Raw genomic sequence first — 27,130 nt, forward strand, 5'->3', positions numbered from 1 at the left:
GCCTCACCGGATTATCAATTTACCCCGCCACGAAGATGCATAAACCCCGCAGCTGATATGATGCGGCTCAAGCTCTCATATTCCTGGTATCATTCTTGAAATCATCAGAAATCCGACGTGTCTGTTTGGCGATTGATCAAAGATCAACATGGTGAGCGATTTAGTAGATTTCCAGGTCGGAGCGGCCGGTCTCGGAATCGGGGCATTCGGTGGCCTGATAGACGCCTTCACAGCCTGCGCAAAGATTTATGATCTCTGGAAATCACTACGCGGTCTCGATGGCTATCTTGGCTTGTTACGTACTAAGCTCATACTCCAGGAGGCGTTGTTAGGCCAGTGGCAGAGAGACTGGCTTGATCAACCGACCTCTAAGCGAATCGACATCCAGAAGCAACGGATTCTTCAGAGACACAAAGATGCTGTTCTCGCCTCATTAACAACAGTCAAAATACTACTTGAATCACTGGAACCACTTCGTGAGGCCTCGAGATCAGAACTTGCACTCGAGCGCCTGAAGTTGGTGACTGGTGGGGCGGAAGAACACGATAGGACGCTTGTGCAGATAAGCGCAGTCCTAAGCGACTTGTATCGATTACTACCAACTCGTGATCCAAATATTGCACTGTCGCAAACTGTGCTATCGTTGGAGCATATCGGAATTGATCAGCAAGTACTATTCCAGGACGGCGGCTCGACTCAGCATGTGATACAGCCTGATAAGCTCAAACGAGCTATCAACTTTCGCCAACTAGGATATGAGCTAGATCAAGACTTGGAAAAGCGAGTCGCGGCGTTTAAAAGCAGTACTGGTGATGCCGATCTCACTATTCGCTCAGACAGAGTCAAAGTTCTGAAAGATGATGATGTCGCTGGTGGGTTAAGAAGCTTTGGAACGCTTGACTCCAAGACTCCGATAGTTGTCGAGTGGAAACGGTACGACATTACCTGGAAAGGACAGAAAGGGATCAGACTCAGAGGAAGAATCCAGAATATTGCACGACTCTTGCACGCTGATGCAAAGCCCGAAGAACTTTTGACTCTCAACTGTCTGGGAGTTTTTGAAGACATTGAGAATAGTCGATATGGCCTTGTCTTCGAATATCCCCTAGGAACCAGTGAACAAACAGATCTGGTATCTCTACAAGCGTTGATCAAATCACCAAGGCCTGAGACTCTTCCAACATTGGGTGATCGATATCGTATGGCCTACACGCTATCACTCTCATTAGCTATCCTTCATGCATCAGGATGGCTCCATAAGAGTATCAGAAGCCATAATATCATGATTCCCGTGCGGCGCAATCAGCCCATCTGGTCTCGGCCATACCTCGTTGGCTTTGAATTCTCACGTCCAGATTTAGCCGACGAGACCACTGAAAAGCCAGAGCAAAGCGTCCGTTTCAATCTATATCGTCATCCTTCCGCACAAGGAATTCCGGGTGAATCATACCGCAAAGGTTTCGACATATACAGTCTCGGCGTCGTCCTTCTCGAAGTTGGTCTATGGCGCGTAGCGTGGAGTTTACGTCGCGACGACGAAAACCCCGCCAAGTTCAAAGAAGTGCTGTTCAGCAGGGTAGACGACAGACTAGCTCACTTCATGGGCACAGAGTATCAAGAGGCGGTAAGGAGTTGCCTGAACGGCGATTTGGACCATAGGGAGGGATCGGTAATACGGGCTTTCTACAATGAGGTTGCGGAAACTATGTGCTCATTGGCGGAGTCACAGCCATAGTGATTGCAACATCTCTTATCAACTATAGTCCAAGAATGATAATACAGGACTTTTTGCACTTGTCTCAGTTTAGCTTGGTTTTGGGGACTTTGTTAGTGCTGTGGTGTATCAAAGCGTTTAGCTTGGCGCATCCCTGTATTCGTCCGAAATCCTGACAGGGGTAATGAGAGACCTCGGCCATGATGTCGCTAGTTACCCTGAATCGTTAATGAACTCCGGTTTCTTATTAATATTCGACCGGGGTCGAGGAATGCACGATGCCATTTATCGCATCAATTCAATTTGATGTTATGACTATTTTCTGATTGCTTGTGTCGAGGAATGTTGCTAGTACCGATAATATTCACTAGCTGCAAGCTCATTTTCAGCGTGACATTCTGTCTGGTTGTGAAAGTAAATCGCTCTTGGCGCACGTCCTCCAAAATGATCTGCATAGAAGCTTCGAAGCGACTCATCCGGGGTCAAGAGGTCATCAACGCATGACTTAATGTTATCTTGGGCCAAAGGAGCAATGCCGTCCAGCAACCACTAACCCACGCGACTAAGAGCGGATAAGGCATGATCTGCAGGGGTATCCGCATCACGAAATCTAACTTGTTCATTACGCTTATCGTAACCGCCGCCTCAACCAATAGCATCACCTCTTTACCACCCTGCTCGTTTTAGAACGGTTATATCTTGAGAGTTCACATGATAAACTAACCAATAGTTCCTTTACAAAAGCAGTTTAATCACGGATAGATCCTAGGTCTCAGCTGTACCCATAACAAACGTCCCTCCGCTCCCATTGCCGAGTCCCGATCCAACTCCCTATCAGGGCCTTAGCAATGCCGAATTCTCCGGACATAATCGGCGGTAGCATCCCTTCTCGGTAGGTGCTTAAGCCAAGACTGGTGATGCACCCCTGTCGCGCCGCGGCGGAACTGCTCGTTGTTTACTAGACGTTCTTATTCCGCTCCTGCAATCAAGATGCCTGGGAAAGACCTTTTGTTAGGTAAAGGGGTCGCTGGGACTTAGTGGGGCATCCACCTCATGGCTGCCACGATTGATGGAAGCAGCCAAGAAGCCAAACAGATGCCAAGGACGGGAGGCTGCATAGACAGATCAGCCAAGGAATTAGGTCCGGCATCTATCGCGCGGATCAAAGGGACTAATCACGTCAGCCATGTAGGTCTTTTCTCGGAAGGTGGCTCGGATGTTGGAAGCCGAGCGAGGTGTGAGCGAGAGATAGATGAAGCATCACCAACTGGTGGTATGGCGGAATGTCTCGATCAATGTCAGACTCCGTCGAGTCAGCCAAGATATATAAGTCGGGATATGAACCATTCATCTTGGAAATAAATCATCATCACTCACTCACTCTTCTCTGGTCTTATCTCTATCTCTAAGCCTCTCACCGATATCAAGATGCCTTCCATCAACGCTCTTCTCACAGCCTCTCTGGCTTTTGCTTCCATCGCCCTCGGCGCCCCTGCTGCCCAGGACAAGAAGTTCACCGTTGAGCAAGTCAAGAACCCCAAGTTCATCAAGAACGGTCCTCTCGCTCTCGCCCACGTCTACGCCAAGTACGGCGTTCCTCTTCCCAAGGGTCTTGAGAAGGCTGTCAAGGCCGTGAGACCTCCTCACGCTCACTCTAAGCGTCAGAGTGGCAGCGGCAGTGCCACCACTACACCCTCTGACGAGGATGTCGAGTGGTTGACACCCGTCCAAATCGGTACTCCTGCTCAGACCTTCAACCTGGACTTCGACACTGGCTCTTCTGATCTCTGGGTCTTCAGCACTGAGACAACTGGTAGCAGCGGTCATGATGAGTACAACCCTGCCAAGAGCAGTACAGCTAAGAAGCTCTCTGGCGCTACATGGAAGATCAGCTATGGTGACGGAAGCTCCTCTTCTGGGGATGTCTACAAGGACAAGGTCTCCGTCGGTGGCCTCGTTGTTAGCTCTCAAGCCGTCGAGGCCGCTCAGAAGGTCTCTTCCGAGTTCGAGCAAGAGACTGGCCTCGATGGTCTCCTCGGTCTTGGCTTCAGCTCCATCAACACCGTCACGCCTACCCAGCAGAAGACCTTCTTCGACAATGCTGCCAGCACCCTGGGCTCTCCCGTCTTCACTGCTGATCTGAAGCACCAGAAGCCCGGAAAGTACAACTTCGGCTTCATCGACAGCACAGCCTACACTGGCAAGATTGGATACGCTTCCGTCGACTCCTCTGAGGGCTTCTGGGAGTTTACCTCCACTGGCTATGGTATCGGTTCGGCCGCAGTCAACAAGAGCCCCATTACTGGTATTGCTGATACCGGTACCACTCTTCTCCTCCTCCCCGACGATGTCAACTCCGCATACTACGCCAAGGTCAGCGGTGCCCGATACAGCTCCAGCTATGGTGGCTATGTCTTCAGCTGCTCTGCTACCCTCCCCAGCTTCAGCTTCGTCGTTGGCGGTGTTACCATCACCATCCCTGGCTCTTACATCAACTATGCCCCCGTTCAGGATGGCTCTACTACCTGCCTTGGTGGTATCCAGCCCAGCGATGACATCGGCATCAACATCTTCGGTGATATTGCTCTCAAGGCTGCTTTCGTCGTCTTCGATGGCGGTAACCAGCAGGTTGGCTGGGCCAAGAAGACACTGTAAGTAGCTTCAGTAGCTGGTGGATGAGTCTGTAAATAGCCGGATCTTGTGCTGTCTTCAAACCTTGTACATAGCCTTTCACTTGTCGATAGTTAAAATGAACATAACGTTGTAAACATTACATTAATATCTCATGGCGCTGAACCTACTCTGAACTTCTGCCTTGATGCACCAATGATACAAGCTTAATCGACTATGTCACTATAGAGCTTATGTAAAGCTGGCATCATGCGAAACCATGTGAAGCAACATGATAGGCAAGTTATCCATATAGTTGGCCATTAGTCAGAATGGATGGATGTGCCGAATGGGAAGGATGATATCTTGTTGTACGTTGTCGAAATTGACACGTTCTCCCAGCTGGCGCTCGTTCAGAGTGACATTAGGAATAGCTAGTACATATAGCTGAGACTAAGTTCAGAGCGGCAAAGTAAGATCTATATAGAAAATCTCTAGCTCTTTTTATTGCGATGAGTTCAGTCTTCACTACTAGCAGTTGAAAGGCCGAATTCGTCCCTCTCTCAGGGCTGCCGAGGATGAATCAGTGTCACGCATTCCCATAGTCCCTGGCGCTGTAAATCAAATCGAAAGCCCTGAGTTATAGTTTTCCTAGCTCATTGTTGGAGATTTTGAATGAATAGTTGCTTTCGTCAGGCAACGCAACACTAAGACTTGGATATGAAACGGAGGTATTACTCTATTCCATCTAAACCTATGACAGGACAAGGACCTTGCTGTGATAAGGTTGAGAGGTTAAAAGAGGCTTCAGCCTTAACATAAAGGTAAAGAATATAAATTAATATATATAGGTAATATACTTCTTACCCTCCCTGGTACTTAATATCTTACTTTTAGTAGAAAAATTAGATATTATAATAATTATCTCTAATAGTATATAAATAAGTAATTACCTATTGCTTTTTTATTAAGATAATCTAGCTTAATGCTTATAAAAAATATATAAGATAAAATACCTAATATAAGTAAGTCTATTAACTTAAGACAATATTCTTAAGATAACTTCTATTATATAATAATTAATTAATAATTAGCCTATAATACCTCCTTATTTCTTAATATATCTTACACTAAGTGATATCGCACTGCTGCCTTAGGACCTATACCTATAGCTTAGCTGCTTTAATGGCTATAAGAGACTCTGTAAGGAGATCCGAGAAGGCAGCATCGAAGATTTACAAGGACCTTGCATCAATGAGTTCTATCACTCTTCTTCTTCATCAATTCTAATATGCCATGGAAAGAGATTATGAATTGACGAATGACTAAGGAGATGTGCTAAATGTGTAGCTCAAACCGAGCCTTGGATCTACTTATGGGTACAAGCCTTCCAGCCGTTTGCTTGTCTTCCCAGTCTTGCGAGCAAGCACCTCAATCATCTGCGGTATTCCTTTCGGTGCTCTAAGAGGTGGATCAGGTTCCTCTATATCAGTATCCGAATCAGAGTCAGAGCCAGATCCCCAATCCATATCCATGGCTACCAGTTCATGCATCTCAACGATGTCATTGCTGTCGAAAATGCCTTCACGGTGGTTCAACTTCCGAAGGAGGTCAAGTGCTTGCACCTTCTCATCCCCACCTTCAGTTGATATAGCAACAAATGATAGACCCGAGACCAGACATCCGTCTAGTGAGAACGTAGGTTGATCTATCGCTATTAGAGGGGCGGCTACCTTCTCTGCGGCCTCAATGAATGCTTTGTATGGGTGTGAAGGTTGCAGTCCTTTGTTATCGTACGCGTTGATATACATCTGCAGAGATTGATAGTGGAGCTGCAGAGTTTGGATATGCGCTATCTCATCATCTGATGGGCTTGATAACAATCGTTGGCTCAGAACTTCGAAACGGGAATTCCAACGGCGGAGCCTATCCTCAAATGCATTGTCGTTGGCCAACCCGTCTTCCCTATCCGGATTCCATGGCTGGAAGTCATGATTTAGTCGTAGTTCGTGTAAGGCATATGATGCCTTGTTCAGCGTCTTAAAAGGTGAATCATCGCTTGCTTCGGTCTCAGGGTCACTGCGACACCACTTTTTGATGCCTGAGAGAGGATGGTCTCCCATGAAGCCCGAAGATGCAAGGCCCATCTCGCTAAACATGTCGACAAGTCCCTCTAGCACATCCGAGGCATCTGAGGAGTTTTGGTGACGTAGTGACTGGAATACCGTATCGCCAGCAGCGAGATGTTGCAAGAGTTCATCGTACCGACCAGTCAGTCCCTCACAAGTCATGAAGAGCAGACAGCAGATCAATATGCAATGAATATTCTCATTTGAAGGAGCAGACATTATGGGAAGAATCGAGGATATGGCTCTGTTGTAGTGTTGGATGACAGGACGCTGCAGGCGATCAGGACGGGAGTACGGCAGGCTTTGAGCCATGTAGGCTCGATGAGATGCCCCGACCGCAATCATGCTATACCTGATGGCATCGTAGTGATATGACATTGGGAGGGCGTATTTGAGCCAGAAGTTCATGGCAGCAGAAGAAGGTGAAAGCTGTTTTGCTGTCCAGTGCAGGAAATGTTGCAGGTAGAATTTTTCAGGGTCTGATAACAAATAGAGTTGGTCAACGGTCTGCATAGATAGCAGCGGCAGTGAGATGGCGACTTCAGGTTTCGAGGAAGGATCTCGACGCTTGGAGCGCTTTGAAGTCTTGGGCTTAGGTGGTGCGTATCCGTCACACTTCATCTTGTCGTTATGGCAGCGTCGACAAAAAGGTTTTGCTTCATCGCATTTCAAGTGCCTGATTCTAAAGGTAGGAAAGGTATGAGCCTTTTATAGGAGATCATCAGAGAATATTTGGACTCACTTGCTACAGTACTTCCCAATTAGTGATATTTTACGAGAAACGAAGCGGTAAGCTATCAACGTACCAGGTGATACATCCCGTTCTCACCTTGGGAGTCGAGGCTCGCTTGAATTTGCCTCTCATTGCAACGATGTGATTGGCTGTCATGGTTGTAGGGAAGAAAAGGTCCTTCTGCTTGTTACGAGACTGCAAATTGGAGGTGAAAGGTACTGGCGAGATTATTTTATGCCAATGAGAGCGCCGAGGCTGGTGAGAAATTGCAGTAAAGTGGCTGAGATGGAAATGGGGCTTTGCTTTCAGATTTACGAGAAGTCCAATCGTGTCTCGCAATTCAATGGGTCACGAAAGGCTAATATCGGTAGGCTGGGATTGGTCTAGACTCTGCTTGACTTAGCGCGTTTTCGTGACTCACAGAGTGGGTCAGGCCTTATCTTATCAGAGGGGGGCAAGGAAACTCGTCTCTAAGTGATGAAAAGACTTGGGTTAGGTAAGTTTAGTATATCTCAGCAAGCCTTTAGACCAATTTATGTTCGCATGCTGATTCGATGGTGGAAACTTTCTTGGTCCCTGAGGCTTACATGAGTTCGAGTTAGTCTTTCTCAGTCAGCTTTCAGAGGGATCTGGTTCATCTGGATCTTCGCGTCATGATAAGTGATTTATGCGTCACTGATGGTCTTTTGCAAGTTAAATTTGTATGCTTTATACGAGTGCAATTCTGTGAGTGTCTCGGGATGGAACGAAATTTATCTGCAAATGTAGTACCAACTGACACTGCCATTATGAACGACGATTTGCCATTTGTTGATTGCCCTGAGAAACTGATTGTATCCTCCTAATACTTCTGTCCAGATGGGTTGCGAGTCAATCATCTGCTATCCTTTCCCGCTCAAAGCAACCAAGCCGTAGTTTTTCAAGGTCTATTGTCGGGCTTAACATGGGAAAACTGATAGGCTCGGAGTTCAAACTAATTTCACATTCCAACCAATAATCCAATTTCCATTTAAAGTCCCCATTGTGTACGTTGTGACTGGCGGCTATCTCATCTAGGTTCCAAGGGCGATCGAGATTGAAGCTGCATTGAAAGATTGTGCTTCTCTTGCTTTCAGAAGCTCTCTCGTCTGATGTGACAGTGGCTCGGGTCTGTAAAAAGACCCAAGGAAACACAGTCGGTGTAGAAGGTCTGCCAGACAATGGTACGTTGGAGAAGAGTGGTAAACAGTTCGGTAGCGAGGTTTAGGTCGGGACTTCCATCAAAAATAACGGACCAAGACCCGGAAAGGCATTCCCGCTTTCACAACTTCTAATCCATGCACAACCCAATTAGAGAAGGCCACGTCCTGGTCTGGTCCAGAGATTGAGTCCAGGAAGTGGAACTCTCCGGGCTGTGGCTCGCTCCGTTCAAAGATTATGCCGTTCGGTCCGTAGGCACTTGGCTGTTCGGAGCCCATGACGAGGTTTTGCCAGACGTCGACCCACTGTTCAACATGCAGCTTTGGGTTTTGTTTAAAAAAGGGAATCAGTCCAATAGCATGGGACTCAGAGAAACCAACTGAAATCCTGTCTTCGTTTAGTACCAGCTTGTGCAGATATCCGCATTGGGTTAATGATAAACGGTTGAGAAATCTTATAGCGACAGCTGTTGCCGAGAACCAGTATTTTCGACGCTATGTATACTTTGGTCCCTTGTATTTTGCATCACACCATCTCGGATCATCTCTTTGGATCGGAAGCCAGCTGCCTAAGCTATCCAAGAAGCGATGCCGTTGCAGATGTTCCGCAGTTTCCCTGAGCCGAGCGGGCGACGGGATATCCCAATGATCGAACTACATATCGAAAAGCTCTTCAGGTGAAGCCGAATCTGTCAACCCCGGAAGAACCTCATTGGTAGCTTTAGATATCTCGGATGTATTCTTCGAGCTAATTTGGCGGAGGATGCACACAATGCCACGCTTGAATCCAATGGTGCTATCATTCCGGTCAATCACCTTGGTGCTGAGGCCAAAGTTCAGACGTGTGCTGACGCACTTGCGCTGCTTGATGGACCAAGCTCCACAAGCGTAGGTAATGACAGGACGAATCAACGTCAGGTAGTTTTGACGGACTGCATACATGTCAGGGCCCCACGTGCTCCCCGATATTCGCTTCATGTAACCCGCCTCCGTCTGCACTTCTTGATGATCTCGGTTACATGAAGGTCAAAAGTCATCTGAGAGTCCACTAACACACCAAGGATGATCATCTTCTCCTGGACTTCCTCGACGAAACCTTTCATCATGGGCCTCACTTGGTTATGGGCCGGCTCTCGAACGGTTGGTTGTCTCATGTGCATGACGTGGTACTTGTGAACACCAAACCTGATGAACAGCTCATCGGCGATGGGTAACCTGCTCATGAAGGATTTCAAGTCCTCTGTAGTTGATCTCGTAGATCCCAGAGACAGCAATGAAGTAGATGTCATCTACACAAGAGAACTGGTATAGGTGGACAGTCTCCTTCCTGCCGTCAACGTAGATGCGTCGGGGAGGGAACGTTCGTTCCACGAGAGGGGAAACAAAGAAGTAAAAGAGGACGGTAGAGAGTGGTGAACCTTGGGGAATTCCAGTGTTCATTCCAAAGCGTTCAGAGATGATGCCGGGCAAACGCAGAGCGGTGAAAGTACACGCCCGATGATGTCAACAAACCATTTTGGGAAGTCTTTATCATACAAGGTTTGCAAAAGCTTCTGGCGATAGAAGTTATCGTAGGCTTAACGCCTTCGGCAAACTTATTGCTTGATGTGCTCGTTTTGGTTTTCATTCTTCTAACCTCATCTTCTTTGAGCCTTGTTCAGCAGTGCGATTAGGTGAGTGATCCAGATTTCGTTTAAAACTTCATCAGCCCAAAATGCTCTTTCGTAGGCTCTCTCACCTGGCATATCGTCACCGTCAGTCTTACATCCCACAATCTTTGAGTTGACTCTCTCTTTCATTTTATCTCTCACTATATCTTCAACCGTCATCATGACTTCTTGTCTTCCTTCATCTTCAAACACCCTGGCGAATACTCGCCCTGTTAGCCCTGGCTAGCCCTCAAGCCGCATGACCATCCCCAGTGGTCAGAGTTCTATGACCTCATTTGTGAGAATGGGCTCTGGAGCCCGGCCGCCTCGACCAAGGACACTGTGACCCGGTCAGTCGCTCTCTCAGCATGCCCACACTGTCAGAGAGATGAGAGCCCATGGCACTGAGATCATCGCTGACACTACTTCACGAGTGTCAACGGACAGAATGAGACGCGACAACAGAAAGAAGAAGGCCAAGGTCTCTGTCGCCCTTCCATATGATCCTGGATGTCTCAGGTCACAGACCACGCTCGGCCTCCGGGCCAGGTACAAGAAAAGAGAAGAAGACATCTTCAAACTCATCGTCGCTCTCCATTTGGATGACCGCAGAGATGGTATCATTACACTCGTCGTCAACTCGCTATCTGATGCACAGCAGATCAGGGATCATTCTGAATTGATCCACGATGCTTATCGGTTTAATCACCTTCTTTGATCTTGTTCAGTAGATTCATAACTGTTGAACCAAGAAAATGAATAAACGAGGTCTGTCGACGTCAATGAGGCTCAAGCGACTAGTGAAACTAATGTCGAAACTTCGACAAGGGTCCTGGCGAGGCGGAGCCCCACGTGGGGAACAACCAATCATCGCCAAGGTCGCTTTTCCTCTGGACGATCAAGGGTCTTGCTGCCTGATTCTGGCTTAGTGCATCCAAGGTGTCCAGTCCCAAGAAATCATGTTAAACCTAAGATGCCAAAAACACCTAATCTAGAGTAATCTAAAGTCCACTGGGTCTGTACTAAGTTATACTAAATTCACCTAAGCCTTTTTGTCATTTAGGTTAAACGTCCTAAATTTTCTTGCCTCCCCCTGGCAGCCAAGGCCAGCCTCAATTGTCTGTATCTGTGACGTAATCCGTAAGATTATAGTCTACGGATACCAACTGGGCTTATTCGCGCATCTTCACAGCAACACCGACGTTCCGACATCTCACGAATCATTAACTGTCTTTATCTTCTGTGCGACTCTCCCAATTGTGTGGCAACATGTCGTCCACCCAAAAGCCCACCATCCTTCTCGTCCACGGCGCCTGGCATGGCTCCTGGGTCTGGAAGTACCAAATCCCTGAGCTGGAGTCCCTCGGATATACCACTCAGAATCTGGATCTGCCTTCAGTATCCGGTGTAGCGGGCGAGACACAATTGGGCGATGCAGCGCATGTGAGAAGTGTCCTGGAACCACTTTTAGCGGAAGCCAAACAAGTCGTCGTGCTGGCTCATTCTTATGGTGGACCAATTGGTTGCGGGGCTATCACCGGACTGTCTGTCGCGGAGCGAGCCAGGAACAATCTACCAGGTGGAGTTCTGGGATTCATCAATCTCTGCGGGTACATTTTCCCTGGAGGCATGGATCAAGGCGCTGTTATTCGCAGCTTAGGCGGTCTTCCTTATGTCAATTGGGATACCCCCTCTCCGGGACTCTTTGTCGCCAAAGACCCTGGTAGTCTGCTCTACCGGCCCGATGTTTCAGACGAGCAGGCACAATGGGCACTGTCACAGTTGCAGCCACAGAGCATGGCTGCGAATATGGGGATCGTCCCTCCTCAAGCGTGGCAGGAAGAGTCATACAAAGGTCGCTTGGCGTATATCAAGGCAACAGAGGATGCTGTCATTCCTCTTTCAGACCAGGAGAGCATGATTGTTTCGAGCGGAGGGAGTGAAGCTTGGAATACGCGTGTCTTAGAGGGATCTGGGCATAGTCCACAGATTTCTCGACCTAGGGAGGTGGCCCAGGCAGTTGACAGTCTAATCCAAGACTTTCAAACTCGTAAGTGAAGGGGTGGGAGAGTTGATTATGATCTTGGCGTCACATGTGAGAGAATAAATACCAACTTCTTATCTAACTCTTAGCTTTATGTCTTTGATCGCATCAGGCTGTCTATCGATATTGGCGATGTATTGCTCAAGTGTGCGTTTCGTCAACTGTTCATTTCCAACATTAACTCTGCTTAAAAACAACACATTTACAGCTACAGCATGTAGTAACATTTCACAACGGAAAAAGCATAAATAAGCCATGATATTTACTTCGTATTTTTCTAATTATACTTTTCTGCAATTTGGAGTTTATGTCATTGAAGAATTAATTATAACTGAATTGTCGTCCCTAGGGTAACTGGTTCGGCCGTCATTGGTCAGAGCCTTATCTTACCACGGGAAATGCCTGAGATTTTTCAGCCGCACGGGAACTCTTCGAGGCCGCACCAGAATAAGCGCATTTCCATGAGCCAACTCCTAGTTTTGATGCAGCGCGAAATGTGAATGGCAGAATAGCGATTTGTCATTTCCTCTCAAAAGCGTTGGGAATTGAAGTATCAGCTCATAGGCAATAATTCGCCATGTTCGTCGAAAATCGTCTGGAAATTCGGAGAGTTCAAAAAGAAAGAGATTCCGAGAGCGGGAGAAAACAATAAAAATTCGAGACTTCAGCTGGTGAGCGAATTCTTCCCCAACCGCGGGAAGTCTCTTCATTAGAAATCGACGAATTCTGTCCGCGGGACGATTCAGATTCAGGGATTGTACCCGCGGGAGCGAGCAACATCAGGCCAGAGGTGGGTTCGTGAGTCGAGAGCGAAGGAGCGCAGGCAAATGAGTGATGATGAAGGGGAGGACGAGGCCGGGGCATCATGGCTTCTTATGTGCCGTTCGTGCCGAGAAAAATGGGCCTTGGCATCGATCTAAGCCCCGTCTTGGCAAAGATCAAAGGGGCTAGGACCAGAAGAGTTGGAGGTTGCGGGGTTCACCGATGAAGCTTAATCTGTTAATGCGGAGATGGCCCTGTAGCAGACGGGGACTTGGGTGATCTCATCTCAAACTCGTGGCATCAGATGCGGTGCATGTGAGTCTAGATTCAGTGCTGAGAGCTCAAAGGCCTTGACGCTTGTGTGTGTTATACCACTATATTGGTAGTGTTCTGGAAGCCTTCTCGGGAACGAGACTGCTCCCTTAAACTGTTGACTCGCCACCATCTCAATCTTCTCCGCACTCGCACGGGTCTCCTTCTCTTGAACGGGGAATCCGCCCCATTTCTTTTTTTCGGCGAAGTCTACCCGCGGGAACAGAATCATCGCTTGCAGTCTCCATCAACAGCCATCGCGAACTCCATCAAACCCAGCAATGACAAGCCGAACCGTTTCTCAATCTCCACGGGGTAAATCACCCGAATCAAGATTTACCCCATGGGCAACTGAGTTAGTGACACCTCGTTTCAATCTCCTATAAGATCAGGGTCCCCCTTCGACCCCAAGCTTTCCCCAATCACTAGTCCAGTCCAGACCAAGCATCCAAAACTTAAAGAGTCAAGACCACCCAGACAAGCGATTTCATCTCTTCCCCTCTTTCAGTTCAACAAACACACAACAATGGCTGGAGGCGTTGTCAAGAAACCCGTCAACATCTTCAAGCTGGGCGATGTCGGTGAGCCAAAGGGCGTCTTTAACTGGCGACTATGGTTTGCTGTCTTTGCTTTCGGCCTCATGGGCGCGGCCCGCGGTATTGATGAGGGTCTGATCTCGGGTGCTTTTAAGTCAAAGGACTTCCGGGAATACATCCACTTTGAGGATTACTCGACTGTCGAACAGGCCAACATCAAGGCTAATGTTTCTGCCATGGTTCAGATTGGTTGTGTTGGAGGCGCATTGATGTAAGTATAGTCATCACGCAATCTGCCACTATATCCGCTGACTCTTTTACTCTAGTGCTTTCCTCATCTGCGATAGAATCGGACGTATTTGGGCTACTCGACAGCTCTGCATTGTTTGGATCGTCGGAATCGTCATCTTCATGGCCAACGGTGGCAGTCTCGGCGCCGTGTACGCTGGTCGTTTCATCGCAGGTCTGGGAGTTGGTCAAACAGCCGTTGTTGGTCCCGTCTATCTTGCCGAAATCGCCCCAACAGCTGTCCGTGGTCTCTGCACTTGTGTCTTCTCCGGCTTTGTATATCTCGGCATCGTCTTGGCCTACTTTGCCAACTACGGCTGCTCTCTTCACATGGGCGACAACACTCACGCCCGCTGGCTCGTTCCTACCAGCCTTCACATCATGTTTGCAGGCTTGATTCTGATTCTTAGCTTCTTCGTCGACGAATCTCCTCGTTTCCTCATCAAGAAGGGCCAGACCGAAAAGGCTACTGCCGTTATGGCCCGCCTCCGACAACAAGATCCCGAGTCCGACTACATTACCCGCGAAATCGCTGCCATTCAGCTGGCCCACGAGCACGAGCTTGAGAGTGTCAACAGCTCATTCCTCGGTACATGCAAGGAGCTTTTCCTCAACAGCAGCAACCTTTATCGTCTATATCTCGCCAGCATGGTTCAGGTTCTTGCTCAATGGTCCGGTGCCGGCTCTATCACTCTCTATGCCCCCGATCTCTTCGCTCTTCTCGGTATCAAGGGTTCTGAGACTGGTCTTCTCGTCACCGCCCTCTTCGGAATTGTCAAGCTTATCTCAGCAATTACCTGCGCTCTCTTCCTCGTCGATGTTATCGGTCGAAAGCGTGCTCTTATCGGAGGCATTGCCCTGCAGGCTCTTGCTATGATCTACGTTGGCTCATTCCTCACTGCCGTTCCCGAACCTCACAGCTCTTCCGCTGCTGCTCGTGGTGCTATGGCTATGATCTACATCTCTGGCATTGGTTGGGCTCTTGGTTGGAACACCATGTCCTACATTCTCACCGCCGAGTTGTTCCCCCTCCGTGTCCGAGCTTTTGGTACTTCTTTCGCCATGACCCTGCATTTCCTCTGCCAATATGGTAGCAGCCGAGCCACTCCCAACATGCTTTTGCCATCATCCGAGGGTGGAATCAACCCCAATGGAACCTTCTGGACCTACGCTGCTATCCTGGTTGTTGGTGGTATTTGGGTTGTTGTTTCAGTCCCTGAGACTGCTGGTCGTTCTCTTGAGAGCATGGATAGACTCTTTGACCTTCCCTGGTACAAGATTGGTCTATTCGGCAACCGTGATGCTGAGCAGCAGGATGCCGTGTACAACGAGAAGGAGAGCGTTGCTATGAATACTCAAGGACAGGTTGTTTATGTTGAGAACAAGTCCAGAGAGGTTGTATGATTTACTGGAATGGAGTTTGGGATCATACGAATTTGATATGAAGGACAGCGATTTGATTTTTGCATGATAGTATATCTTATAATGCATACTGTTCAAGGTGACAATTTTCACTCCGTATCTGACCTCGTCTGTAATATTCGCTTGCTTAGTCTCCATGAAATGGTCGTAAGTCCCTAGCAGTGTTCCAAGAGCTTGATGCACTATGACTATCTGCTTCGGCCCTAGCTTTAAATCCTTATCAGCCACACTGGGTCGCTGACTCTTGAATCAAGCAACATCTGGCTCACCACGATCAAGGCTGATAAGCCGGACATGATGATGGACAACATTTCCATCTACATTGGACATGGCGATGCAGCCCGAACGGACAATCTCGCAAAGGGCGCTGGTGGCGATTACCGCTTCCTCGATTGGACCCGTAACATGACTGCCACTCGCTAAGACCCACGATACTCCCCCATCCGGAATGATTAACAGGGACTAATTTTATTGGCGTTAGATTCAAAACTGATTTTGCCCTCTGGCATCAGACTATCCCTCAAGGTGCACCCCCTGCGGGCTGGCATGGGATGATCAGTGACATCAATGCGGGCCGAGGCGGTGGCTACCTCTATCTCGTCTGGAAGAGCGATGTTTACACTAGTTCTAAGTAGGGATCTGCTCGATATCATGCCCAAGTATTTTGAGAAGCTAGTTCGCTATCGTAGATTTCATGGCCTTAGCATACATCGGGTTATCTACTGACAAATTCTTCCCGCTCTTCTAAATAAACTTTGTCCTCTATCACCTTGTTACAAAGAGTTCTGTACCCAGCCTCGTGAAAGTAGACGTCTAGATAAGACTGATCTTTATCCCATGAGATATCAGTCCATATGTATCTACAGCCCGCAGGAATAACACCGGTCTCATCGCGACCATCTTCCTCGATCGCCATGAGATGCCGACGCGCTAACAAACTGGCCCTGGTCTCCCAACCGCCCATGGTAGATGTCATCTTTTCGAATAGGTTCAGAGAGTCCAATCGGATGGCCTTGTTCCTGCACTTTTGGGATACAAAGTTGAGGACGGGCAGAACGTAGATGTCCAAGACTGTCTCGATTCGCGTCGATGGACCCGAAGTACCCTCGACAGAGTGCATCATTTCCATAATTTCGGCAAAGACGTTGTCGTACTTGTCGTACTCTGTCTCCATAGGATCAAGGCAACAGTTTAGCAAGATATAGACAACCTTTTGCCCGACGTGAAATGTCTTGGTTGTGTTTTTAGAAACCGTGTCTTGTTCAACGTCCAGTCTCTCGATAATGACAATTTCCCATTGGCGAAGTTGTTTGAGAAACATATCTCGGCGTGCCATCAAAGACGCTCTATGGAATGCATCGCAGTATGAACGATCCTGCAATATCTTGACCACGAAGATCACAGCGCGAGTGATGAAACTATTCCACATAGCGGCAAATTGGTTGAAGTCTGTCTTTGCTGAAGGGACCGTGCAAGGTATCGCTTGTGTAGAAAAGCGCGACCAGCAGTCTCTCTGCAAGGGAAAAAAACAAGAGTTCAAGCTGAAGAAGACTTGCAAACGAGGAAGAATCCGTTCAGCTTGATCCAGACCCTCGTCGTTGGAGATTGCTGTGTAGACAGGTTCTTGCTGGGGTTCAAACCCTTCCATGACTTCTTCCGCTAATTGATCTTTTTTCTGTCGCAAAAGCTCAACACTGCTTGTCAGCATCCGATCAGCTGTTGCTGTATTCCCGTGCATTAGCTCGAAGAGAAAAAGGATGAACATGTTTATAAGCGTATTCCGTCGGGAAACAGTGGCGAAGTTGGACTTGATTCGGGCTTGTAAGGCAGAGATTGCCTTTGAATGGTAATGGAGAGCGATGCGATACGTTGGGTCGCTGGATGCCCGAGAGAGGTCCGAGAAAGGTTTGAGGCCAGTATATGGCCTTGGACCAAGACGATAAAGAGATTGCATGAGCGCGCCGACACTTAGAATAGAGAACTTCACACAGTCATCGTTCATAGCTTCCCGCGGTATGACTTTGTTCCAGAAAAGGGTGCAAGGGGTGTAGCCAAAGTCATGGGCCATTTGATAACGAAAGAGATCGAAATAGGGTACTTCATGGGTCTCTAGACTTGAAGATCTAGGTTGAATCAGAAGAAGGGGAAAGCCTTCATGACTCGTAGACCCTTGCTTTGGTAGAAGGATTTTGGATTGTGTGAGGGGCTGGATAACCTTTTGTGCAGCTTCTCCGTATCGACATAGTCGATGTGACCTTTCGCATCGACTGCATGCTGGCTTCGCCTCGTCGCATCTCAAGTGCATTCGTTTACACTGATAATGTCAGCAAAGTACTCTCAGACACACCGATACCAGAGCATCTCTTATCCAAGTGCAAAGGCAAGGGCGGCTTACCGAGATACAGCCACTGCGACTTTTGGGTGCACCAGAACGCTTCGGCTTGCCCAATTGGATAGTGTTTATGAGTGCGTTGGCGGGAATCATGGTTCGGCCGACAGCTGCGCCTCAGAAATGCCCTTGATTATGGAAGAATAAGAGGGGGAGGTAAATGTTGAATCGGATGTTTTCCTCAGTTCTGTGCTTGAAAAAACGAGGGTGACAAGGGTAGAAACAGCCAAGGTCAGCCCTACCAGGAGCCAACAGTCAGATGCAGCTTAACCTGTATGACAAAGCACTCCACTCATCCAATGTATTCCAAACCTCTGTCATAGATGATTGGTTGATAAATACGATTACTACTTACAGTCTAGTTTCCCCGATTTCTCCGCCATCAGCATGGATCGACATTGCTTGAGCAGCCAATCAATCACTTTGAGCAACTAGCGAATTGGCATTGAAGGGAAATGCACTATTCTCAATTAGGTTCTGGCCTCTGAAGAGGGCTACAGAATTGCATCTTGTATAAAAATCTCAAGCTCTGAAATGAGGAAAGGTAGTATACCCTCTTTATTTATGAGGACGATTGACTCTGAAAGAACTTGGTTGGCTTGTGTATCTACCCCAGAATGAGACCAATCATCCCTCTCTACAGTGAAGACTCCAGCCCCAAGCCACCATCAAGGATACTTCCCCCCAAAGTAAAGAGGGCCGTACGGCGTTGGGAACGTACTGGAAAACCCAAGTCCCGATCGGGTTGCGGGACCTGTAAGATCCGAAGAGTCAAGTGTGACGGTAAGGGTATTTGATACATAATTGTTAAGCAGGTCTCTAATTCATTAATGCAACTACAGAGGCTAGACCAATATGCGTCCGATGTGCTAAGGGAAGATTCGATTGCGACGGTTACACCAGCGATACGACCGGAGAAGCGAGCGACTCAAATGACTTGTCAAGCGGCACTGACAGTTCGGCTGGCGACGTGTCCGCGTCCCCTGGAACCACTGCAACAACTCTAAACCTGGCCCCAAGTCCCGGACTAGATCACTCGGAACCATGTACATGGCATGACCTGATTTCATCATTCTCTCCACTCGCGTCGGCCTATGGCCCCGTCTATCTTGAGCACTTTAACCAAAATGCAAATCCTAGCAACGCAGTATTCAGCTACAGCGAGCTTTACTCCAATATTGTCCTTCAAGAGACGCTCCAAGACGAGTGTATACAAAACGCCGTCCTGGCCCTTGGGTCATTCTTTTATAGTGGCTTTATCTTAAGCCAGAATGGTGTACAGATCGAGATCGCCAATCACCACAGGCACCAATCTCTTCGGCTCTACAACGTTGCACTCCAAATTTTCCGCAAGCGCATGCAGAACTCAAATAGAACCACGTCCCGATGGATGGCTCTCATGACCCCGTTGCTAGCCATGTATGAGCTGCTCCAGGGTGACTTCGACGCTGCAGACAAACTTCTTAGCAGCGCAATGGAAGCACTTCGTTCTTCAGGAGACATCTCGCACATTTCGACCAGCGAGAGCTCTGATATATTTTCTTACACAAGTCTGCAAACTATCGGAGACACGGTACCTCTCTTCAAAATGGCAAGTAAACAAAGCTGTCATGCAGACCTACAGTGGGATTCTGTTGTATTTCTCCACTCAGATCTAATTACCGCTGTCAATGAAATTGCAAGCTTTGATGAGGGGTATTACGGGGATATACCCCATGACCAGTCCAGTAAGGACAATTATTATGACTTGGTGAATTGATGTCCATATACCTGACCCGCAACACCTGGCAGAATTCGATATGGATACTGCAGTTTAGCTTGAGCTTGGTAATAGATGTAGGCCAAGAACGAAAGAAGGAAAGATAGGAGCTGGACTGTTAGAGAGGGAGACTGAAAGCTGTTCAACCAGCCGTTTAAATGATTTGGATGACCGCATAAAGAATATTCAACACGATAGACTGCATAGAAAAAGTGGCAAGAGCCTTGGTACTATGGTAATTACAGTAAATTCTCATGCTCGATTCTGATGAATCAACCATCTCCTAAATCATGATAAAGCTGATCTAATCTATTTCAGCGACAAAACATCAAGCACTGCTTTGATAAACGCTTCAGGCTTCTCCTGCGGAAGATTATGCCCCGCCCCAGGAACCTGATGGTGTGCACGTGGACCACTAAAGTACTTAGCTGAGGAGGACCCGTTCGTCGGCGGAAAGTTGCCGTCTGCAAGACCATCTAGTGTTACAGTTGGGACTGAGATAACAGGCTGCTCAAGAAGCGCTTTCTCAATATTATTGTAACCTGGATCACCTGGAGCATACAGCAGGCGATGTCTGTAGACATGAGTAACAACGCTGACATAGTCTGGATTGACAAAAGTCTCAGCGGCACGATCGAGATCTGCTTCGGTGTAGTTCCATTCAGGGGAGTTCTTATTCCAAACAACCCTGGCTATGTCTTTTGGGTGTTCCGCCAAAGCAGCTTGTCCACGAGGAGTTAGGAAATAGTAGAAGTACCAAAAGCCCGCTTCAATCTTGGCATCGAGTGGAACCCAGGCTTTTGATAGGTCTTGGATCAAGTAGCTGTTGACTGACACCAGGCCGGCACAGCGTTCGGGCCACAGAGCTGCTGCAACGCAAGCACCACGTCCACCCCAGTCGTAACCAGCAAAGATGGCCTTTTTGATGCTTAGAGCATCTAGCAACTCGATGATGTCGTAGCCTAAAGCTGCTTGCTGGCCGGAGCGGAAAGTATCTGTGTGCAGAAAGGTGGTAGGTCCGTTACCGCGTAGATATGGGACAATAACACGGTATCCTTGTTTCACAAGAGCTGGGGCGACTTCCGTGTAGCTGTGAATGTCGTAGGGCCAGCCGTGGAGGAGAAGAACGACCTGCGCATCTGGAGAACCGTCTTCATAGTATGCCACTTGAAGTCTGGTAGTGTTAACATATGACAGTGGCTCAAGTCGGGATAGACGCCCGGTACGACGGTTTAGGTGTTCGGAGGAATGCTCTTTGCCAAGTGAATAGTCAGGTGGCTGCAAGCTGAGAGCCTGGGCTATGAAAGTAGCCAGAATGAAGAAGAGACAAATGATCATGCTGTCCTTAGTTGGGAGAGATGCTTGACCGCATCCATGATCCACGGTGAGAATGGGCTTTTTGAAGAAAATGACGTTACTGGTAGACCAATGAGAAGGTATCCCTCGTATAAGTGAACTTCATAAAAGCAGCACCCCACCATTCATCCTTCAATTGTCGAAAGTGGTCTGGATCAAGTCTTACGTGAGATACGTCACGCATTTGAAATTTGACTTTTGATTCCAAATCGTGTTTTACTCGACTATTCCCTCTTTTGCTTCTCACGGAATTAGCAAAGCAACAATAATCAGTGACCAGAAAGAAAACTTCATGCCAATGCATAGAAACACACCGTAAAACACGTTAATGATGCATGATTGAAATAGATGGAATAAATGATGAGAGGAAAGCTGATTTAGTCAATCACATGCCTTCGTGGTCCCCCTCTGTAGCTAAATAGCTGCGCTTTCGACGACCGTGTTACACTTTACAATGGATCTGTTTGATGTTTCAGTTGATAATTAGGGCGGCCAAAGATTAAAAGAAAAAGGTTGAGACGATAAATAATTCTTTGAAAGGTCTCTGTCCGTTCGAACCGCCGGCTTTGCGTGATTATCCCGACCCAGCCATAACAACTCTGGTCTCCCGTTATGTCCACACGTGTCAAGAATTGCTTTATGCATAGTCACCTGATCCAAATCCAAGTCTGCCACTACCATGCCTTCTTCTGTTGCTGGCAACTCGCTTGTCAATTGTCGCCCGTCTGGTGCAAATATCCTCGCGTTTCCCCCACCAGGGACATTGAAAGCTGCGGCTTGTTTTGTGCCCATCATGTCAATGGATGGTTCTGAGATGACTGTTGTAGAGTGTAGTGTATAACACTGGGCTTGGATAGAGTAGACACGAGAGATGGTCGCTACCGCTTTGCATGGATTAGATGGGTCTCAAAGGATGGTGATGATCGTACCTTCATCGGACATCGAGTATGGTTCGGGTCCACCTGAGTAGACAGGGACGCAAGGCCATGCCGCACAATGAACCTGCTCTCCCTGGAAGAAAGTATTGAAGTTGATCAGCGGATTGAAATGTTCCTAGAAGGGTTCAGTTCACACAACCCTTGGATACGGGGCCTAAACCTACTCCACAGGATAGCACGCAATGCTTACCAGATCCATGCAGGATATCCCGGTAACCAAAGCTCAGGGAAGGCAATAATATGCGCTCCTTTCGAAGCAGCGTCTTTGATCAGATAGTATGTTTTTGTAATAGTACCAGCCAAGTCAAACCAGACTGGTTCAGCTTGAATAACAGCTGCTTTGATAAGATTTGTTGTGACAGACATGATAGGAATGTTTCTTGAGTCAAATGTCGGCTTCAAGCAACTGAGCGGTATTATAAAAACTGTTTTCATCTGTTTTCAACACCACTTTTGAGATTAGTTGACATATTTACTATTTCTACATGTATTTCGGGCTCGATATGTCATAACATTTGTCTATAAATGTAAATACGAGCATGCTTTTTTGATTGGTTCGTTTTTCCTTGCGCCACCGAAAAAGACAAGACTATGCATTAGCCGATCTGACGTGAGATTCGGGGACCACTAGATAGCTAACTAACTTTATTCTACTAGTTAAGCATTAAAATCCTGGAGGCTCTGTTGCAGAATTGCGACCAGATTAAATCTAAGCCATTGAGGATGGTTTGCTCGTATACGCGCCAAGAGCCATGATGGAACATGAGGAATCAATAACTCATTTCTGCCAAAAGCCATGTTGCGCTCAGTGCAAGCTCATTTTATTGTAATGGCAATGGAACACAAGGGAAAGATTTCTGTAACAAGCATTTTGCCGGCGTTGCCGAAGGCGCTGTCATCAGTAGCATCGATGCGTGATAGGGCTTGAAGCTATAAATCTGGCACATACGTAACCAGTAAATCAGTGTCAATACCAAGCAATCTGAATACTCAACTCAATATGCATTATTCTGTCTTTCTAAGCCTTGTTGGCCTCGGTGGCCTTGCTCGACGAGCTGCAGCCATACCAGTTGAATCATGCAACGACATAACTCCCCCGATCGTACCAGGTGCCATAATCAGATCCGTCAAAAGTCGAATCTACCGCGACCACTCCGTCCCTGCATTTCCTCCAACATTACTTCAAAATGTCACGCATCTAAACATCTGTGAAGTAAATGTCACTCTATCCCATTGGAATGAAGACGATACCGTTCTTGTGCAGACGTGGCTGCCTCTTGGCAACTGGAATTCCCGTTATCTCGCTGTTGGAGGCGGTGCTTGGGCAGCTGGGCTCGGTCAATTTGATCTTGCTCTCCCTGCTTCTCAAGGCTACGCTGTCTCTTCCACAAACGCTGGACTCAGCGGGAACCCAATTGACCCGTCAGATTGGGCCTTGAAGCCGGATGGCACTGTCAATTATGGTCTTCTCAAGAATTTTGCTTCACGATCTGTGCACGATATGGCAGTGGTCGGCAAGGCAGTTACATCTTCTTTCTACAAGGTCCCGGCTAAGAAGGCATACTTCAATGGCTGCTCTACTGGGGGCCGTCAAGGTTTGGCGGCAGCACAGCAGTATCCCAGTGATTTTGATGGAATTCTTGCTGGGGCTCCCGCCATCTACTGGTCGGAGTATGTTATCGCTGAGCTTTGGCCTCAAGCTGTGATGAAAGACGCGAACTATTATCCATCGACATGTGAACTGGATGCATTTGTATCAGCAGCAGTAGAATCGTGCGATGGAAAAGACGGGGTCACGGATGGCGTGATTACAGAACCATTCACCTGCAAGTACGACCCTTTCACTCTTGTGGGCCAAAGAACTGAGTGCGGAAAGGAGAGCATAGTGATCAGCCAAATTGCTGCCTCAATAGTTAGCAAGATATGGAGAGGACCAACTGACTCAAGAGGCAAATCTCTATGGTATGGGATGCCCAAGGGTGCATCACTTGCTGAATTGGCTGCTATGAAGACAGTGAATGGGACAACCACTGGTGCACCGTTCTTTGTGGCTGATACATGGGCACGCAACTTCGTCAAGACAGACCCGAGCTTTGACACATCACAACTCGATATCGCTGGCTTCGAGAAGCTATTTTCACAGTCCCGGGATAGGTTTGGTCACATCATGGACTCATCGGACCCCAATCTCCATCCATTCAAGAAAGGGGGTGGAAAGGTGATTATCTGGCATGGTCTGAGTGATCAGTTGATCTATCCTCAAGATAGCGTCCGATACTTCAGAGAAGTGGAAAGGAACTTCAAATCCAAGGGGAAAGACGAGGACCTGGGTAACTTTATTCGCCTGTTTCTTGCCCCTGGGGTTGATCATTGTGGGTTTGGCAAAAGCGCTGGTGCTGTACCAACAAATCCATTTGGGGCACTGTTGGCTTGGGTTGAAGACGAGAAGCCTCCTCATACATTGGATGCGCATACGAAAGCAGACGCACTCACCCAGTTCTCACGAAAGATATGCCAGTATCCTGCAGTGGCAAAATATAAGGGTAGGGGGAACACGAACGACTCCAAGAACTACATTTGTGCCATTCCGTAAGATTCGGGGACTTCAGCTAGGCGACTTCACACCATGTTCGTCAACACCTGTTCCGTTGCTAGTCTAGCTATACGAGATGGAATGTTATAGTGTTCTTAAACTACAAATTACATTAATTCAATGATCATTTCCGCTGCGGAGGCTATGTACATGCGAAACTTTGACGTATGGGAAGGGCCCCTGCAAAGTCCATTTTTCATGAGACCCGACTGCCAAATGAGATAAATGGCGGTATATCAGAGCCCGAATGTCGGAATCCCTATCAACTCTCTCGAAGATTAAAAGTCCCTCTTACACTACCTCCGCTAATATCACAATTTGGCAGCCTGTGAGTATAAGTTTGCATCAACACATCTAGTTACTTCGCGTGATAACAGTGAGGCCGTAGGTGAATGGCATCTTGGCTTCGGAAGTCAACCGTGATCCAATCTGAACATCTTGAGTATATAGTACTTGTGAAAATGAATGATAAGAAGAGACGACCAGTATAGCCAATTTTAGATATGCCATCGATTACAGAACTAAGCCATGACCATGCCTCCCATCTTCTCAGATAGTCCCTCCACGCCAACCTTGAGAAAGTGCTCATCAGTATCAATCTGTTCACGTACAGGACCAGTCTTCAATTCATCAACATCCCAATTAGCCCAGACGAAACGGCCATGAAGAAATCTGGCTTCAGGGGTTGCTGCCCAGACAGAAAAATGGCCTGGAAGGTTTTCTATCAAACCTTTGTTAGTTAAAAGCTTGATTAGAAGTCCTGAAAGTACTTACCATCGTCAAAGACAAGGCCCTTCAGGTTATCGCCACCAACCCTCTTGGCAGAGTCGGTCAAAACACCACCCGGATGGAAACTGACAATCTGCATATCAGTGGGCCTAGTATCCTGCGCGATCTGCTGTAGGAGAAGGGTGCTGGTATTCTTTGTCAAGCCGTATGTTGGGCGGTCTGGACCCATTGTTGACCACATGTAAGCCGCACAGCTTGAGATGTTGACCAGGAACTGAGAGATGTGAGCATAGCAGAGCTTGGGATGAGCGTGAAGATATCTTACCTTGGTTTGACCTGAGTCTGTCGTCTTTTGCTTGTAGAATCGTCCTGTCATATCCAGAGTACTTCGAACATTGGACTCAAAGTCACCCCAGACCTTGGACAGACCTCCATCAAGAATTGTCTCAGTAGCACCATAACTAGCAGCACTCAAGACCAAAACATCAACAGAGATGCCCTCTGATTCAAGTGCCTTCCAGAGGTTTTCAGTGGATGCTAGGTCAGATATATCACAAGTGCGGCCTTGTACATCCGTACCACTGCCGAACTGGCGCCCCTCTTCTTGAAGCTTGGTAGCTGCCGATGTGACTACATCTTTGCGGCGTCCGAGGATAATGACACGAGCAGCGTTCGCTTTGACAAAGCCGCGAGCGATTGCATACCCGATGCCGCTGTTTCCTCCGGTGACAATGACGGTTCTGCCTGTCTGCTGGAGGGCAGGGAGAGCAGGGTCAATCGCCTGATAGGGCTTTTTGTGGTATTGATTCAAAGTGGGAAGACTCATGATGAATAGGATGCTTCGACACAGAACTTGAGTAAGGTGATGGCGCAAGATGAGTTGAGTTGTTCGAATGGATCAATGCTAGGTGAATTGAATACAAGCTTGAACCTGCTATTTATATTACAGTGACATTTTTACACTAAGCAGTTGGTGTGGCAAGAAACGATGAATGAGTTAATAATGCAGATTGATTGCAAAGCATATCCGCTTGCCTGCAGAATGCGAGACCTCTTTTGCACTGTTTGTAAAGATGAGCCTCACAACCTACTTACAGATACTGCGTAGATCATTCGGTCGCTGATTCATCGTCTCTGGGTGATTAATTGCTAGATTTTGATTATAAGGTTGAGCCAATCTGGATTCGTCGCTCGTATTCTCAGCCCATTTTTAGATGCGGAGTTACCATTCCCACCCCATGCGGAGTTTAGCTGACAGATTCTCCAGACCAATCCAACAATTGAGCTCGTATTTTTGACGATGCAGTGATACAAATTAGATATAATGTTATCAGCCTTGGCGAAGCAGCTACCGGCAATATGCTTATATGGCATTTTCAGCTTTGGGGGCATTGGTCATATCGTTAGAATCGGTACAGCTAAAACAGGTAATAGGAGCATGTAACTAAAGTCGTTCCATTGGCCTGTTCTTGAAGAACTGTTGTAAACCCCATGAGATATTGCATGATAGTAGAAGCAAGATGAAATGAGCTAGAATTAAACAATATGTACTGTTAATGAAGGAATTAAGGAGCCGACCCGAATCAAACCTAACTTAGCCAATGATCAGCTTGAAACCTGTCCAGAAAGTGGCGATATATCCTCAAGCTCATCGTACACTTTCCTCATCAGTTACCTAAAGCATATCTAACTAGTTACACGAGATTGAATATGCCCAAGGGGTAAAGTCTACAGAATTACATGACCCATCTGCGCCCAGAACTAACCCAGTCTGAAACTGCGCACATTCAACACTGGAAACCTTGATTACTGGAGTCTTTCCATCATTGCAAGGCCTCACAAAACTAACTTTGATGTTGGTAGCTGGGAATTGCTCGACATTGACACATGAAGTCCCATCGGCCCCTCCGTTGACGTTGGCAGTGATGAAAGGTCGCCCATTACAATCTCCACTTAGCCACTGTTCAACTAAGACCTGCTGGGCGAAGA

The 27,130-nt window shown here is 47.5% G+C and overlaps 14 protein-coding genes across 15 annotated transcripts; 8 read left to right on the forward strand and 6 right to left on the reverse strand.

Annotated features, from left to right (window-relative positions):
- The first annotated feature begins 56 nt into the window (after positions 1 to 56).
- Positions 57 to 1,989, forward strand: FOIG_16341 (uncharacterized protein). The gene has a single exon (XM_031217779.1). It carries the CDS (start codon positions 149 to 151, stop codon positions 1,733 to 1,735), a length of 1,587 nt encoding a protein of 528 aa, XP_031052491.1. The 5' UTR covers positions 57 to 148; the 3' UTR covers positions 1,736 to 1,989.
- Positions 1,990 to 3,025: 1,036 nt separating this feature from the next.
- FOIG_16342 (uncharacterized protein) lies at positions 3,026 to 4,495 on the forward strand. Its single transcript, XM_031217780.1, has one exon. The coding sequence runs from the start codon at positions 3,143 to 3,145 to the stop codon at positions 4,367 to 4,369; it is 1,227 nt and encodes a 408-aa protein (XP_031052492.1). The 5' UTR covers positions 3,026 to 3,142; the 3' UTR covers positions 4,370 to 4,495.
- A 412-nt stretch (positions 4,496 to 4,907) lies between these two features.
- On the reverse strand, positions 4,908 to 7,428 carry FOIG_16343 (uncharacterized protein). Of its 2 annotated transcripts, XM_031217782.1 has the most exons (4): positions 7,196 to 7,428; positions 6,388 to 7,135; positions 5,570 to 6,306; positions 4,950 to 5,096 (listed from the first exon to the last, which is right to left on the reverse strand). In XM_031217782.1, the coding sequence occupies exons 2-3, from the start codon at positions 7,072 to 7,074 to the stop codon at positions 5,698 to 5,700; spliced, it is 1,296 nt and encodes a 431-aa protein (XP_031052494.1). In that variant the 5' UTR covers positions 7,075 to 7,135; positions 7,196 to 7,428; the 3' UTR covers positions 4,950 to 5,096; positions 5,570 to 5,697. The 2 variants fall into 2 exon arrangements, with proteins under 2 accessions (XP_031052493.1, XP_031052494.1); XM_031217781.1 differs by having other exon boundaries at positions 4,908 to 5,096; positions 5,570 to 7,135.
- A 1,590-nt stretch (positions 7,429 to 9,018) lies between these two features.
- FOIG_16344 (uncharacterized protein) lies at positions 9,019 to 9,587 on the reverse strand (the record flags this gene model as incomplete). The annotated part of the gene is made up of 2 exons (XM_031217783.1): positions 9,019 to 9,296; positions 9,422 to 9,587. 2 exons carry the CDS (start codon positions 9,585 to 9,587, stop codon positions 9,019 to 9,021), a joined length of 444 nt encoding a protein of 147 aa, XP_031052495.1.
- Positions 9,588 to 10,461: 874 nt separating this feature from the next.
- On the forward strand, positions 10,462 to 10,731 carry FOIG_16345 (uncharacterized protein; the record flags this gene model as incomplete). Its single annotated transcript, XM_031217784.1, has 1 exon — positions 10,462 to 10,731. The coding sequence occupies one exon, from the start codon at positions 10,462 to 10,464 to the stop codon at positions 10,729 to 10,731; it is 270 nt and encodes an 89-aa protein (XP_031052496.1).
- A 481-nt stretch (positions 10,732 to 11,212) lies between these two features.
- On the forward strand, positions 11,213 to 12,189 carry FOIG_16346 (uncharacterized protein). The gene has a single exon (XM_031217785.1). It carries the CDS (start codon positions 11,283 to 11,285, stop codon positions 12,069 to 12,071), a length of 789 nt encoding a protein of 262 aa, XP_031052497.1. The 5' UTR covers positions 11,213 to 11,282; the 3' UTR covers positions 12,072 to 12,189.
- A 1,455-nt stretch (positions 12,190 to 13,644) lies between these two features.
- On the forward strand, positions 13,645 to 15,468 carry FOIG_16347 (uncharacterized protein). The gene is made up of 2 exons (XM_031217786.1): positions 13,645 to 13,938; positions 13,994 to 15,468. Exons 1-2 carry the CDS (start codon positions 13,658 to 13,660, stop codon positions 15,357 to 15,359), a joined length of 1,647 nt encoding a protein of 548 aa, XP_031052498.1. The 5' UTR covers positions 13,645 to 13,657; the 3' UTR covers positions 15,360 to 15,468.
- A 45-nt stretch (positions 15,469 to 15,513) lies between these two features.
- On the forward strand, positions 15,514 to 15,800 carry FOIG_16348 (uncharacterized protein; the record flags this gene model as incomplete). The annotated part of the gene is made up of 2 exons (XM_031217787.1): positions 15,514 to 15,524; positions 15,632 to 15,800. 2 exons carry the CDS (start codon positions 15,514 to 15,516, stop codon positions 15,798 to 15,800), a joined length of 180 nt encoding a protein of 59 aa, XP_031052499.1.
- Positions 15,801 to 16,019: 219 nt separating this feature from the next.
- Positions 16,020 to 17,862, reverse strand: FOIG_16349 (uncharacterized protein; the record flags this gene model as incomplete). The annotated part of the gene is made up of 2 exons (XM_031217788.1): positions 16,020 to 17,691; positions 17,773 to 17,862. The coding sequence occupies 2 exons, from the start codon at positions 17,860 to 17,862 to the stop codon at positions 16,093 to 16,095; spliced, it is 1,689 nt and encodes a 562-aa protein (XP_031052500.1). The 3' UTR covers positions 16,020 to 16,092.
- A 521-nt stretch (positions 17,863 to 18,383) lies between these two features.
- FOIG_16350 (uncharacterized protein) lies at positions 18,384 to 19,525 on the forward strand (the record flags this gene model as incomplete). Its single annotated transcript, XM_031217789.1, has 2 exons — positions 18,384 to 18,549; positions 18,609 to 19,525. The coding sequence occupies 2 exons, from the start codon at positions 18,384 to 18,386 to the stop codon at positions 19,523 to 19,525; spliced, it is 1,083 nt and encodes a 360-aa protein (XP_031052501.1).
- Positions 19,526 to 19,834: 309 nt separating this feature from the next.
- FOIG_16351 (uncharacterized protein) lies at positions 19,835 to 20,863 on the reverse strand (the record flags this gene model as incomplete). The annotated part of the gene is made up of 1 exon (XM_031217790.1): positions 19,835 to 20,863. The coding sequence occupies one exon, from the start codon at positions 20,861 to 20,863 to the stop codon at positions 19,835 to 19,837; it is 1,029 nt and encodes a 342-aa protein (XP_031052502.1).
- An 896-nt stretch (positions 20,864 to 21,759) lies between these two features.
- FOIG_16352 (cyanide hydratase) lies at positions 21,760 to 22,185 on the reverse strand (the record flags this gene model as incomplete). The annotated part of the gene is made up of 2 exons (XM_031217791.1): positions 21,760 to 21,892; positions 22,010 to 22,185. The coding sequence occupies 2 exons, from the start codon at positions 22,183 to 22,185 to the stop codon at positions 21,760 to 21,762; spliced, it is 309 nt and encodes a 102-aa protein (XP_031052503.1).
- Positions 22,186 to 22,819: 634 nt separating this feature from the next.
- FOIG_16353 (uncharacterized protein) lies at positions 22,820 to 24,412 on the forward strand (the record flags this gene model as incomplete). Its single annotated transcript, XM_031217792.1, has 1 exon — positions 22,820 to 24,412. The coding sequence occupies one exon, from the start codon at positions 22,820 to 22,822 to the stop codon at positions 24,410 to 24,412; it is 1,593 nt and encodes a 530-aa protein (XP_031052504.1).
- A 521-nt stretch (positions 24,413 to 24,933) lies between these two features.
- Positions 24,934 to 25,967, reverse strand: FOIG_16354 (uncharacterized protein; the record flags this gene model as incomplete). Its single annotated transcript, XM_031217793.1, has 3 exons — positions 24,934 to 25,133; positions 25,187 to 25,415; positions 25,467 to 25,967. 3 exons carry the CDS (start codon positions 25,965 to 25,967, stop codon positions 24,934 to 24,936), a joined length of 930 nt encoding a protein of 309 aa, XP_031052505.1.
- Between the last annotated feature and the right edge of the window lie 1,163 nt (positions 25,968 to 27,130).

This window comes from Fusarium odoratissimum (assembly GCF_000260195.1).
Source record: "Fusarium odoratissimum NRRL 54006 unplaced genomic scaffold supercont1.77, whole genome shotgun sequence".
NCBI lineage: Eukaryota > Fungi > Ascomycota > Sordariomycetes > Hypocreales > Nectriaceae > Fusarium > Fusarium odoratissimum.